Raw genomic sequence first — 12197 nt, forward strand, 5'->3', positions numbered from 1 at the left:
ACATTTGCATTATGCAAGTTTACACAAAAGTTCCATTATGAAACACTCTTTCATTTTAATGCTGCAGCCCCACAAAAATGTGCTCCTTTTCTATAATTTCATTCCAAATTTGCCATGCCCCGGCAAGAAAGAAAGTAATACTCTTTCATTTCTTTAATTTCTCCCATTTACATTCATTTTAGATCATTACATATATCTCACCGAGCTGAAAGAGCCCAACCTGCCGCTGAGCAGCAGAGAGTGTTTCTTAGCTGCAGCAGCAGATATGACTACAGTTATATACAGCTGATAATAAAGATGAGGGCTATGACTATGATGTTGGTGATACTACCTCACTTAACTTTCGTAGCCATAGCCTGAACCTAAGAAAGCAGAAAAGAAGTCATGAGTCATTCTCAAGTGTTTGTTAGTACAACGTTTAACCTCCAGCTGCTGCTCAGCAATAAATAGTACAAGACTGTGCGAGACTCTCGCGTACGGTGCTGCGTGGGTACGGTTGATGGTTTTTATTTTTCATTTCCTTCCACAGACACTACAGATGACCACACGTTGCTATGGCTACTGAACCACATCCGGCTGGGAATCCCAGAGCTCATCATCCAAATCCGACATCATAAGCACACACGAGTCTACGCATTCTTCGTCACCGCTACGTATGAAAAGTAAGGACTGCAGAGGTCGTCCATAGTTAGCAACACATTAGTCGCTTGTTTCTTACATGCTCGTTCTTGACCCTATGGCTGCAACTAGCATTTATTTTGATTACTGATCAATCTGTTATTCTCCTGTTACATTAAGGAAATGGAGGTGGAATGAGAGGGGGAATAGCTGGGTGAGACAGAGGGCGTGAGGGCAATGAGGTATGGCAGGGCCAGCTGGGCAGGGTGGATGAATGGGGGAGCATTGCGTGAGCTGGCTGGAGGTAGGAGGTCGGTTGCAGACTGGCGAGCAGACAGATGAGTGATCCTGCAGTGGCTGAAACAGTGATCCGGCGATGAGTGGATGGAGAACTGGAGAAGATACTCTGTCGATGGAAGGCAGATGTGCAGGCTGGGCAGGTGAAGTGAACGAGCCGCAATCAGGACAGAGCTGTGGCGTGCCACCACAGACAGACAGGAAAACGGGAGAGGTAAACAGAGGAAATACAAGGGCAATAACACGAGGAATGGTCGTGGCTGTGACAGATGAGTAAATCAATACTGCTCTCATGTCTGTAGGGTAAATATGGAGCTGCAGCCAGTAGACGGTTAGCTTAGCTTCCTATAAAGACTGGAAACAGAGGGAAATGGCTGGCCTGGCTCTGCCTACTAGTTAGCATGTTATATCTCGTTTGTTTAATCTATCCAAAAAATTCCAGTTGAGCTATGCTTTATGCTAAGCTAAGATAACCCTCTCTTGCCTGTGTGCCGATATTAGAGTGGTATAAGTCCTCTCATCTAACTCTCGGCAAGAAATTCATTCATAATGAAATTCCTTTTTATTGATTAAGCCAATTTCTTTATTTTGGCTTATTTTTTTTGTTATTTGTTTTGAAAAATATTCCTTCCATGCTGACCATCCCACCAGAAGACAAGCCGCTGTGTGATGTCTGCTTTGCTGTCGTAGGTGTAGCTGTGTGATGTTATCACCCTGGACAAAATGCAGGCATGCTGCAGCAGTAACTTGAAAATGAGCGATCTTCCAGATGAATAATACAGTTTGTATCGCTGCCTCCTCTTGTAGTTTGAGATTTAGTTATTTTTAAATGCTACTACTGGAGCTGGGACGTTAAAGACAAAAATATCCCTGCTATTTTGTGCCGGTGTAAAATTGTGCCTTTGTTTATTATATTATATTTAGCTGCAGCTATAGCAGACAGCAGAGTTTAGCTCACGCACAGTGAATCTTTAGTGAAGCAGCCATGATGCCGAGTGTATCGGCCCCACTGCTCTGCTGCAGGTTATTTAAAGTTCTGCAGAAGGTTAAGAGCCAGGCGAAACAGTATGGTATGTATTTGCTCTGATTACGCGGCCCAGACACAGTCTCCTGTTTTGAAAAAAGCCCCCGGGGGAATTGAGGATGAGCCCAGGGTCATTTTAATCCCAGCGTTGACTTTGGTGTATAAATACTGAGAAATACAATCCAAGGGACGAGGATGGCACCCGCTGTTCCATACTGCATTTCACCTCTTGATAAACCGTTGAGCTCTCTCTGCTGACTGTGCATTGAACAGCGGCTCTCTGGGAAAAGAAGCAAACAAACCCAACCAAACTCAACCAAACCTTTTACCCACAAATGGAATGGGAATGGACAGATGGCCGGAAGGAGCGGAGAAAGAGAGACTGATAGAGGCAAGAGAGAAGGAGGGAGGCAGAAAGAGAAAAGAACAGGGAGGCTGATGTGGTCGGAGGATTGAGAGAGTGCTTTCTGAAAGGGCGCTAGTGGGTTTTAGATGAAACGCTCCAGGAAAATGATTGCTGTGTGACACGAAGCACGCTCTCCTCTCTCTCTACGCACACACTTACACACACACACCTGCTTCTACGTAGGTTGACCTACATTTCACGTGATAGAACAGATAACCCAGAAAGAACTCACCTTGAATAGCCGTTCTCTTTGCAGGCTGAACCGCAGAGAGTTTTCCTTTCAATCCTTCCCTCAGCTTTGTGACAGCACCAGCTGAGGACTCCGGGTGTGTTTGCTAACATATATATTGTTTCATATTGGCCTGTCAACCAAAAATGACATTGCTCTTTCTCCTACATGTTTGTTTTAAAAGCGAATATGAGATCAACCTCAAAACAGCTGGGGCTCACAGCCTCAGCGCTGTTGTGTTGTGCTGTTTTCAGGAATGCTCCCTTTATTTCCTCCAAAAACAACAGAAAGTACAATTTTGGCAATTAAATACTCAGCATGACGCACAGGAAAGTGCTGCTCTCATGATAGCTGGCGTACTGTACCATCCATCGCTCGTTCCTCGGCTCTGACTGGGCAGTTTACAGTATGCCTTCCTGTTCTGCTGAGTTTCTACATTACATCTGATGGATATTTGCTACATTAGCATAAACCTTACGTGCACTGCTCTCCCTCAGCAGTATTCTACTCTTTCACAAGGTTAGCTTTGTCCACACATTCCCATGGAGTGTGTCCCCAAATTAAGACTCCTTGTATTTGGGGATAGAAAGTGTAAAAGGCAATAAAGTTTTTGATTAAATAAGAAAGGGGGAATCTCATTAAGATTCCTGGCAGCAGCAGGAGCCGCACACCTCTGAAAGGCCTTGCAGTTATTGGCTGCATTACGAAACAATTGGTTTAAACAGATACAGCTTTTCTTTTCTCAGGCAAGGACCTTTATTGTGATGGTGCTGCGCGCTAAGCAGTATTCAGCGGTGATACAGAAGCTTACATCTCACATTTCTGCTGTAATCCATCATGGTGCTGGACAAACCTCTCTGTGCTGCTCCTCCAAGTGCCTGGAGCCACATGATGGATGGATGTTACCGGCCACCTAGGCTGTGCTCCTGTGTGTGTGTGTGTGTGTGTGTGTGTAAACTATATATATATATGTACATGTGAGAGAGAGCGAGGTGAGCTGTCAGCCTGGAGGTAACAGAGGGTGTGGTGCTGCATTATTACTGTTCATTTTAGCACAAAGCCGCTGGGAAGGGCAGAAGGAGAGGAGAAAGGGATGATGGGATGAAGGAGGAGGGGGGAGAAGGAGACAAACGAGAGGACTCTGGGAGATAAAAGGATGAAGAGTGGGAAAGGAGTCAGAGAGGCTGGAGGAAGGAGGAGATGCAGAGGAGGGGCGGATGGGAAATGAGAAGATGAGAGAGCATGATGAGGTTAAGGCATCAGAGGAGAGTTCAGATGGCTTTAACACGATGAAGGACAATCCATCTCTGGTCATTGTGTTGATTGCTGTTGGTTTTCTTAATCCTGTGAAACACTGGCCAAGCACACTGTGGTAATTTACTGTGAAATGTTTCTACGCAGCTGAAGAGTTTTGTCAGAATTGGTTCTTCTATCCACAAAATGACTACAACTAAGAATTGTTTCATTTTTGATGATTTTTTTGACAAATTCACGAATTTTTTGTCCAAACAATTCCCATCACAATGAGCACAGAGTGGCATCTTCAAATTGCTTGTATTGTTCAACGAAATGAGGTGTTTGAAACATGGAAAATTGACTGCCTCAGTATTTGTAATTGACACAACATCAGATTCCCCCAAAAAGTGTGCATCATTCACAAAAAACCTCCTGTGAACACGGCCGCCGTGAGCGTGCTGCCTCAGCCCTGAATGTTTTGAGCGTAGCCCCAAATTTCTCTGATCCTCAGGGCTGGCGTTTTAGTAAAACAGAGTGGAACTTAACATGGAGCGTCAGAGGAAGGGCCAATGTAGCTATCATAAGATCAGTAAAGCTATTTTTACAGTAAGTGGAGTTGTCTCGAGTGATTTTCTCCACCTTTCAGCACAGAGGTTGGTCCTAATAAAAACTGCAGGAAGCACAGAAGCCTCAGTTTGTGTGGCTTTAGTCAGCAGAGGTGCATCAATAATATAATCTACTTAAATGTCCAGGTATTAATGTGACACAGGCAGGTCTAAAACGTGTTAAATTAATGTCTCAATCTTACAATGATGTCTGTCAGGTGTCACTGAATGTATCCTGGATTTCACAGTAACATCATTACTGTTGTTGCATTCGTCTTACACAGCTGGCTGTGTGTCACGTTCTTTCTTTCCTTACAGTGTATTAAACACCTGCATCACTGCACTGCAGCTGAAATTACAAGTGTCTGTCTTTAAATTGAGAGAGTGATGTGCGCAGCAGCAGTAGCTTTGGTCAGCATCTGCCAGCTGTACAGATCCCAGCTTTATACAGTGGAATTGTTTGCAATGAAGAAGTCCTTATGGATGCCAGGACGCCTTTATTTTGAGTCAATTTTGAGCTAAAGTCTACAGAACCAACCACCCAGCCAGCAGGCCAAAGGCCAAAATCATTATATTTCTATGTTCATGTTTTAAAACAGAGAAAGGAGTTGGAACTAGAGTATGTTCTGCTTTTTCACTTAATATGTTAGTTAAAAGATTAATCAATTATCAATATTGTTCCTGATTAATATTAACATTAAACAGGAAATGTGCGGTTTTAGGTACTATCAGCGTAAAAGGTTACAGTAAAAAATAACCATTTACGCTGAACAGTCATACTGAGAATAATCCCAATGCCACCGAGGCCCACACAGCTCTGTAGCCCTGCCAGTGGGTGGATTTCTGGTTTAAGGCCTCTCTTTGTTGTCCTGCAGTTTGTTGCGAGGTGCTGAGGAGATGGGACTGAGGAAAGCTGTGAAGCCCGAGTTTGGCGGAGGAACACGAAGCTTCTCCTGTGAGGAGGACTACATCTACGAGAACATCGAGAGCGAGCTGTGCTTCTTCACGTCACAGGTCAGTGTCAGCGCGCTCGCACACACACACACACGCACACGCAAGTAAATATGCTGTCAAGGCATTACCTGAATTCACCCCCTCCTCCTTCTCCTCGTTTGCTGCAGGAGAGGCAGAGCATCATTAAATACTGGATGGACAATCTACGTGCCAAACATGGAGAGGTGCTTCATAATATCAACTTCCTGGAGGGCCAGCCAATCAGTAAGTTGCATCCTTTATCAGCACAGCGTCGTGAAACACTGTGGTATTTGTCTTTATAAAACAGAAGGCAGCTCGTTGGCAGGCTTTGGAAATAAACCCTCACTTGGTTTGGGCTTAAAATCATAAGAAGCCAATTGAGATGGAGTTGATGGTTCACTGGCTGTCGATAGTTTTAGTTTTATCTTCATTAGCAGTATTGACTCTTCTATCTGTGCTTCTCTCGCTAACAAATTCAGTGAACAGTAATCTCAACTTGCGTTCTCTGCAGTCCCGGAGCTGAGTGCGCGAGGTGTGATCCAGCAGGTTTTTCCTCTCCATGAGCAGAGGATCCTCGGTCAGCTGATGAAGTCTTGGGTCCAGGCTGTGTGTGAGAAACAGCCCTTAGGTCAGAAGATCAAGATACTCACGCACAGATGCAAATTAATGCACACAAAAGTACAATTTCGAATTTTTTTCTCTTTACAGATGACATCTGTGACTACTTCGGGGTGAAGATTGCCATGTATTTTGCCTGGCTGGGATTTTACACCACTTCCATGTTATATCCTGCTGTGATTGGCTTTGTGCTGTGGATGCTCACCGAGTCAGATCAGGTGAGGAGAGAAGCTATCATAGCCTGAAACAGCTTAAATCACCAACCGAAAAATGCCGATCAACCTATCGCAGTCTAAGAGCGCCTGCCTGTTTGTGCCCGGGCTGTTTCAGACGAGCCGTGACATCTGCTGTGTGGTGTTCGCACTGTTCAACGTGGTGTGGGCCACTCTGTTTCTGGAGCGGTGGAAGAGGAGGGGGGCCGAGCTGGCGTACAAGTGGGGAACGCTGGACACGCCTGCTGAATCCCTGGAGGAACCGCGGCCTCAGTTCCGGGTGAGAGACACTGAAACTCCGACTCGTTCCATCTTTCCGTCCTCCTCCTTTCCTCTTTCAGGCTCTTTCACACTCGCTCTCTTTCTGCAGGGAGTCAAGCGCTGCAGTCCCATAACAGGATGCGAGGAATTCTACTATCCTCCGTGGCGGAGGCGTGTGTTCAGGTGGTTGGTCAGCCTGCCCATCTGTATCCTCTGCCTCTGCTTTGTCTTCCTGGTCATGCTCATCTGCTTCGAGCTGCAGGTCAGTCAGTTGTCAAATGTTGGTCCAAGGCTGAACACAGCTGCTCGCACAGCCTCGATGATGTTCTCTCGATTGTGTCTCTGCAGGAGTTTGTGATGGGGATCAAGGAAATGCCTCGGCTAGCTCGCTTCATCCCCAAAATCATGCTAGCTATCACTGTGACTGCATGTGACGAGGTGTACAGGAAAATCGCCTGCTGGCTCAATGACATGGGTGAGAGTCCAGCTTCCAGATCCATCCAAATCTGCATTCAGAGCAGAGCATCTCTTATAGAGGATAATCTTCATAAAATTGCTCTTCATGGATCCACAGTAATCTGTTGTGAAGTCTAATTAGGAATAAGCTTTAATTTTACACTAAATTAAATTGTTTATAGGTGGTTCAGTCGGTACAATGAGAGATGATTTATATTGTTTTTCCACAGAAAACTATAGACTCCAGAGTGCCTATGAGAAAAATCTCATCATCAAAATGGTTCTTGTGAGTGTTTTATTAACGAGTATTTAAACTGCCCATGTGATGAAGAATCTTATTTTTAAAAACGTTGACTTCTTCTGAATGACACCTGCTTTTTCTTTCCCTTGCAGTTTCAGTTTGTAAATTCTTATCTCAGCCTTTTTTACATTGGATTCTACCTCAAAGACATGGAGCGGCTGAAAGAGGTGAGAAACGTCTCTGTCACGTGTCGTACTTTGCTCTCTCTGCTTACATGCATTGATTTCCATTACCGTCTGTCCCCTCATCCACCCATTTGTCCGTCTGTGGAAGATGCTGCTGGTGTTGTCTCTGTTAAGGAGTCTGACGCGGCAGGTCCGGGTCAATCTGCTGCCTTTCCTCTTCTTCAAGATCCAGATGCTTGTGGTGTCTGTTCCCTGGTTCTTCAGGGCTTTACTCAAGTCCAAAGTATGATCACTGTGCATCCGCTGTCTGGGCGAGAGGTCAAAGGTCCATTTTTGACCTTGTTGAACGTGCATGCTCTGTGCCGATCAGGACGTGAACTTGAACTACCAACCTGCTTTGTATAAAGTGATGTAGTTCTCATTGCACTTGTCTGGTGAAAACCCTGAAACCCTGAAACTTCAAACTTTTTCTTCAACTTCAAAACCATTTTCTTTGTTTTATTCATGTTTACTCACTACAGATTCAGTCATCCCAGTTTGTAATTTAAAAATATCTTCATGTCAAATATAATCCTGATTTTCTTGCTTCTTAAAAACTGATTTTGTAGACACGTGGCTTTCTCCAGACAACATGAGTGATGGGCGGTTTTGTTGTGGCAGAGGATTCAAATTGTAGCCGTCAAAAGATGATGTCTGATTGTTTAAATGATTGGTGCTTTTATTTCTGACTGATGGAAACCTCACGTCTCATCCCTCCAGCTTGCTTCCACCTCACCTGCATACAGTGTGAGCATCATGTTAGTTAGAGTAGTTGAGTGGTTTTGCCATTTTTCCTCTTTGACACAGGGAAACACTGACACTGGTTTTTGTTGGCCTTTTATTGGCCTTTTCCTTTCGTGCAGTTTGCGTGAATTGTTTTCCTCATACGACTCTCACCACTCGTACCTCAATTTCTCACTCTGTCTGTCAGTCTCTGTTACACTCTCAGCCAGAGTGCCACCTCATTGGGCTTGTCACAGTCTGTTAACATCACCTGGCTTCATAGTTTTCCCAAGTCTGATTATAAACCAGGTCCTACAAATATTTGTCACAGTATATTTAATTTTTTTCCACTTACAACTGCATTGCAACGCAAGAGCAAAATAACAAAAACACAGGCAGACATGATTCTTCTCAGTTATTTTTCACACTGCAGTGAAATTAATAGACGACAATAGCTGCTCCAAGGTAAGAAAAACCTGGATAAAACATGCAGAAACTCTGGCGTCGTCCATTCAGCGTCTGAAGTGAAAACCATCTGGTGTTGTCTGTCTGGTTCTGCCAGTGTCTGACTCTGACGTATCTGTGCTGATCGGCCCTGTAGCGAGCAGTGGGAAAACAGTATCTCCTCTTCTCCATGTCCGAGGTTTCCCATCACTGACACTGAAAATAACATTCTGTCTGCGTGTTTGTCAGGACTTTATTGTGGTTTCCTCTTTGCATTACATGCTGCAGCGAGCAGCCATAGTATATTGTGCGTCAGCATTATTTGACTTGGAAACAATTTCTTTCAGATTAAAGCCAATAACGGATAGTAAGCGCTGTGATGCTGCAGTTCTTTGTATGTGTGTGTGTGTGTGTGTGTGTGTGTGTGTGTGTGTGTGTGTGTGTGTGTGTGTGTGTGTGTACGTGTGTACCCTCTGGGTGTATATTAATGGGCTGAAGACATATTCACCGCTGAGTTTTGAGTGCTGAAGGATGATTCTGGTTTCTTACAACTTACAACAGTTTTGACAGTATGTTCCTTGCCAGGGTAACTGCTGAGATGTGGAATCAAAGCAACATTACTGCAGCAGAGCATGATGCATATGCTACTTGCTCTGTCAGACTTCTCTGTGATCTCATATCTCTCTATTCAATTTGTTGAGTGCACTCTTATTACAAATAGTAGTGAAGCGTATCCCCACGAAATGGAGTGAAGTTGTAACAAACTTAAATTATCTTTCAAGTTAAAGGGTTTTTTTCAAAGCCACCAGACTCCTTTGACAAAATCAGTAATTTTGCCTGCTGGTCTGCCGCCACCTTGGTCAGTTATTTTGTAAGTGTTGCTGTGAGACTTAGTTAGTTCTGATCTGAGCTTGCTGTGTGTGATTTGCATTTGTTCAGCAAGGTATGAGTATTACTGAAAGGCCTTGAATGCCCATGTTCATCAGCCACTGGCCTCAGTGTTGTTTCAGTTGTCTCGTTCTTTTTACTTGTTTTAATTTATTTAATTTATTTGTTGTTTTTATTTTCTTTGTTAAGCGCCTTGTGCTCCTTTTGGATGTTGGAAGGCGCTATAGAAATAAAGTTTGATTGATTGATTGATTGATTGACAGGGCACATCCACAGTGAATCACGGTGCCCAGACAACTGCAGCTGCACTGCCCCTTTTTGTTGCACCTCCGGACACACTCCAATCACTAACAGATGAAATATTTAATGTATGGGGAACCGTTCAGCGGATTGTGACTTGCTTGTGGATAAAGATAATTGTGCTTTGATTGATTTTTTGCATTTGTTCCATCAGGGTGTATCCTACTGCTTTCTCAGCCTATTATGTCCTCTCGTCTGTCCTGCTGGTCTTCTATCTCTCCATCCTGCCATTTCTAACCTCATGCATCCTAAGCTGTCTGCATGTCTTTTAAATGCTCTAATTAGTTGGACAGTATATTCCCTGTATCTTCACTCAGTGTGGCAGCTAGTGATTTATGACTGTTTCCCTCTGTCCTGGTCAGATGCTGGCCACTCTGCTCATCATACGCCAGTTCCTTCAAAATGTGAAGGAGGTGCTGCAGCCTTACCTGTATGAGCGCCACAAGCTGGGTGAGCTCACACTGCGAGCTGTGTGGGACCTGCTGCTCTCAGTGCTCCTAAAATACGCCCGGCTGGCAGCTGGAAAAGCCCAGGCCTCTCCTACTGACCAGGCCATGCCAGGACCTGGACTGAGGGGCACCAGGCCCGGGTTGGGGCCATCAGAAAGAAGGTTAAACTCACTATTCAACTCTTATTCAGTTTATAAAAAAATTCGTAAATGTGCATTTCAGTTTTAGCTTTTCAAGTATTGACACGGGATGTCAAAAAGATTGGAACTGAATCCTTCACCAGTGCAATTTGACACAGGCAATAAAAGAAACTGACGGTTTCCCATCAGATCAGTGTGATGAACAGTGACATGTATGTGTTACCAGTTGTCATTCACACCAACGCTCAAACTATTAGTCACTACAAACAGACTCACTTGGGTTCAAATAAAAAGCCAGTTTCTCCGCACTTGCCACTGCCTGTCTGCATGCGGTTATGATTCATGCCAGTCGGACACTGAGGAAATAGACAGAACGCCACTGTGACTGGTGAACGCCACACATTTTGTCTGACGTCTACCCGTCTGCTCAACCTCTATCAGGGAAAAGAAGTGTTTGAACGGAGGATGCGGGGTGCCTGATGAGGAGGAGGGAGGTGAGAGGGACGAGGCTGACAGCGGGAGGTTCAGTGAAGGGGAGACGGAGGAGGAGAGTGTGATCGACTGCGGTTTGAAGCTGAGGAAAGTCAGCTTCATAGAGAAGGTATCAGCTGTGTGATAATATAAATTTATGGGGTGTTAATATGCTTATACTGTAGTGCTTTGATCATATATTAAAAAAGGTCTGTGCAACTATAGTAACAGCAGTTTTTATTAGTGGTAATAGTAGTAAACTGCATTGTTGCTGTTGTTAAGGTGGACAGAAGGCCAGCCTGCAGTGGACCCCCCATGGACAACAGTTTCCTGGAGGAGGGGAGCCCCACTATGGTGGAAAAAGGAATGGACCCTGCGTCTGTGTTTGAAATGTGTGATGACGACGATGATAATGGCATCCATGATGTGAAGGAGTCAGGTGGGGGAGGGACCGGTGTGGCTGAGGGAATTAGTTCTGCTGCCGGTGCTGCTGCCAGCGCCGCCCCGCTGCCTTCTGGGTCTGAGAGCAGCACGTCGCTGCGACAGAGAAGAAGGGGCAGGAGCGTAGAGAGACCCGAGCCCAAGACGAAAAGGGAATCGTGGATGGACCCCCCTGAAGAGAGGGAGAGCAACACGCTCACTCAGGCTGAGATGGAGAGCTGCATGCAGACTTATTCTGTAAGAAGGACTGTGTACTAAACGATTTCTGTAAACTCTACGCAGGCTTTTAAAGGATGGCAATTTGCATCCTTTGAGTAAGATAATTTCCAGAATTTGTCAACATGGGTGTTATTATTCTCATATTAGGACTACTTCACTCTACACCTCTGCTGTAGAGATTTGGCAAGCACAAACTCAGGCAAGAATTACGTTGACTGGGGCAAAGAGGTTACTACAGCTTTCCAAAAAACACATCCTTTACTATTGTTTACCATTACCATCCACCTGCAGCCTCCACCTGTGTAGTGGCAGGGAACGAACTGCATGTGCCGTGCCATCTTAGCCACATTTGAGATTCAAAAATTCATTTTCATTAATTTGACATGATTTCTGATAAATTTAAGTCCTTAGAAAGCTGTAGGTGACTCGTGCTCCTTGCATTGATGCAGTTGTTGGTGGAATTTTGTTTTCCCGGATCTCTACAATGGACAAGCAGAATTTTATCATTACCCCTAGTCATGATATATTAAAACATGAGAGTAACACCCAGGGTGACGGATTTCTTTGTAAGGGTTTCCATGAAACTAAGAACCCAAGATGTGATGAGTTTCTCCGCAGAATCTGCCAAAACATAACCTCATGATTTACAGTTGGAAATGGTTTAGTTTCATTTAGAAAAGATGTATAATATTAGGTAAACAGCACTTGGCTGTCATCCTC

At 44.5% G+C, this 12197-nt stretch overlaps 1 protein-coding gene across 1 annotated transcript in view; it reads left to right on the plus strand.

Moving 5' to 3' along the window:
* The window catches only part of ano8b (anoctamin 8b), a 37006-nt gene that overhangs the window by 18622 nt on the left and 6187 nt on the right, over positions 1 to 12197 (plus strand). The window contains exons 3-15 of the mRNA XM_041935111.1: positions 530 to 662; positions 5291 to 5429; positions 5537 to 5633; positions 5902 to 6018; positions 6099 to 6226; positions 6339 to 6500; positions 6591 to 6743; positions 6830 to 6956; positions 7168 to 7223; positions 7331 to 7405; positions 10120 to 10367; positions 10788 to 10947; positions 11100 to 11495. Of these exons, the coding sequence (XP_041791045.1) occupies positions 530 to 662; positions 5291 to 5429; positions 5537 to 5633; positions 5902 to 6018; positions 6099 to 6226; positions 6339 to 6500; positions 6591 to 6743; positions 6830 to 6956; positions 7168 to 7223; positions 7331 to 7405; positions 10120 to 10367; positions 10788 to 10947; positions 11100 to 11495 (1991 nt within the window). The remainder of the gene's footprint in view (positions 1 to 529; positions 663 to 5290; positions 5430 to 5536; positions 5634 to 5901; positions 6019 to 6098; positions 6227 to 6338; positions 6501 to 6590; positions 6744 to 6829; positions 6957 to 7167; positions 7224 to 7330; positions 7406 to 10119; positions 10368 to 10787; positions 10948 to 11099; positions 11496 to 12197) is intronic.

Source organism: Chelmon rostratus, chromosome 4, assembly GCF_017976325.1.
Source record: "Chelmon rostratus isolate fCheRos1 chromosome 4, fCheRos1.pri, whole genome shotgun sequence".
In the NCBI taxonomy this organism is placed as follows: Eukaryota; Metazoa; Chordata; class Actinopteri; order Chaetodontiformes; family Chaetodontidae; genus Chelmon; species Chelmon rostratus.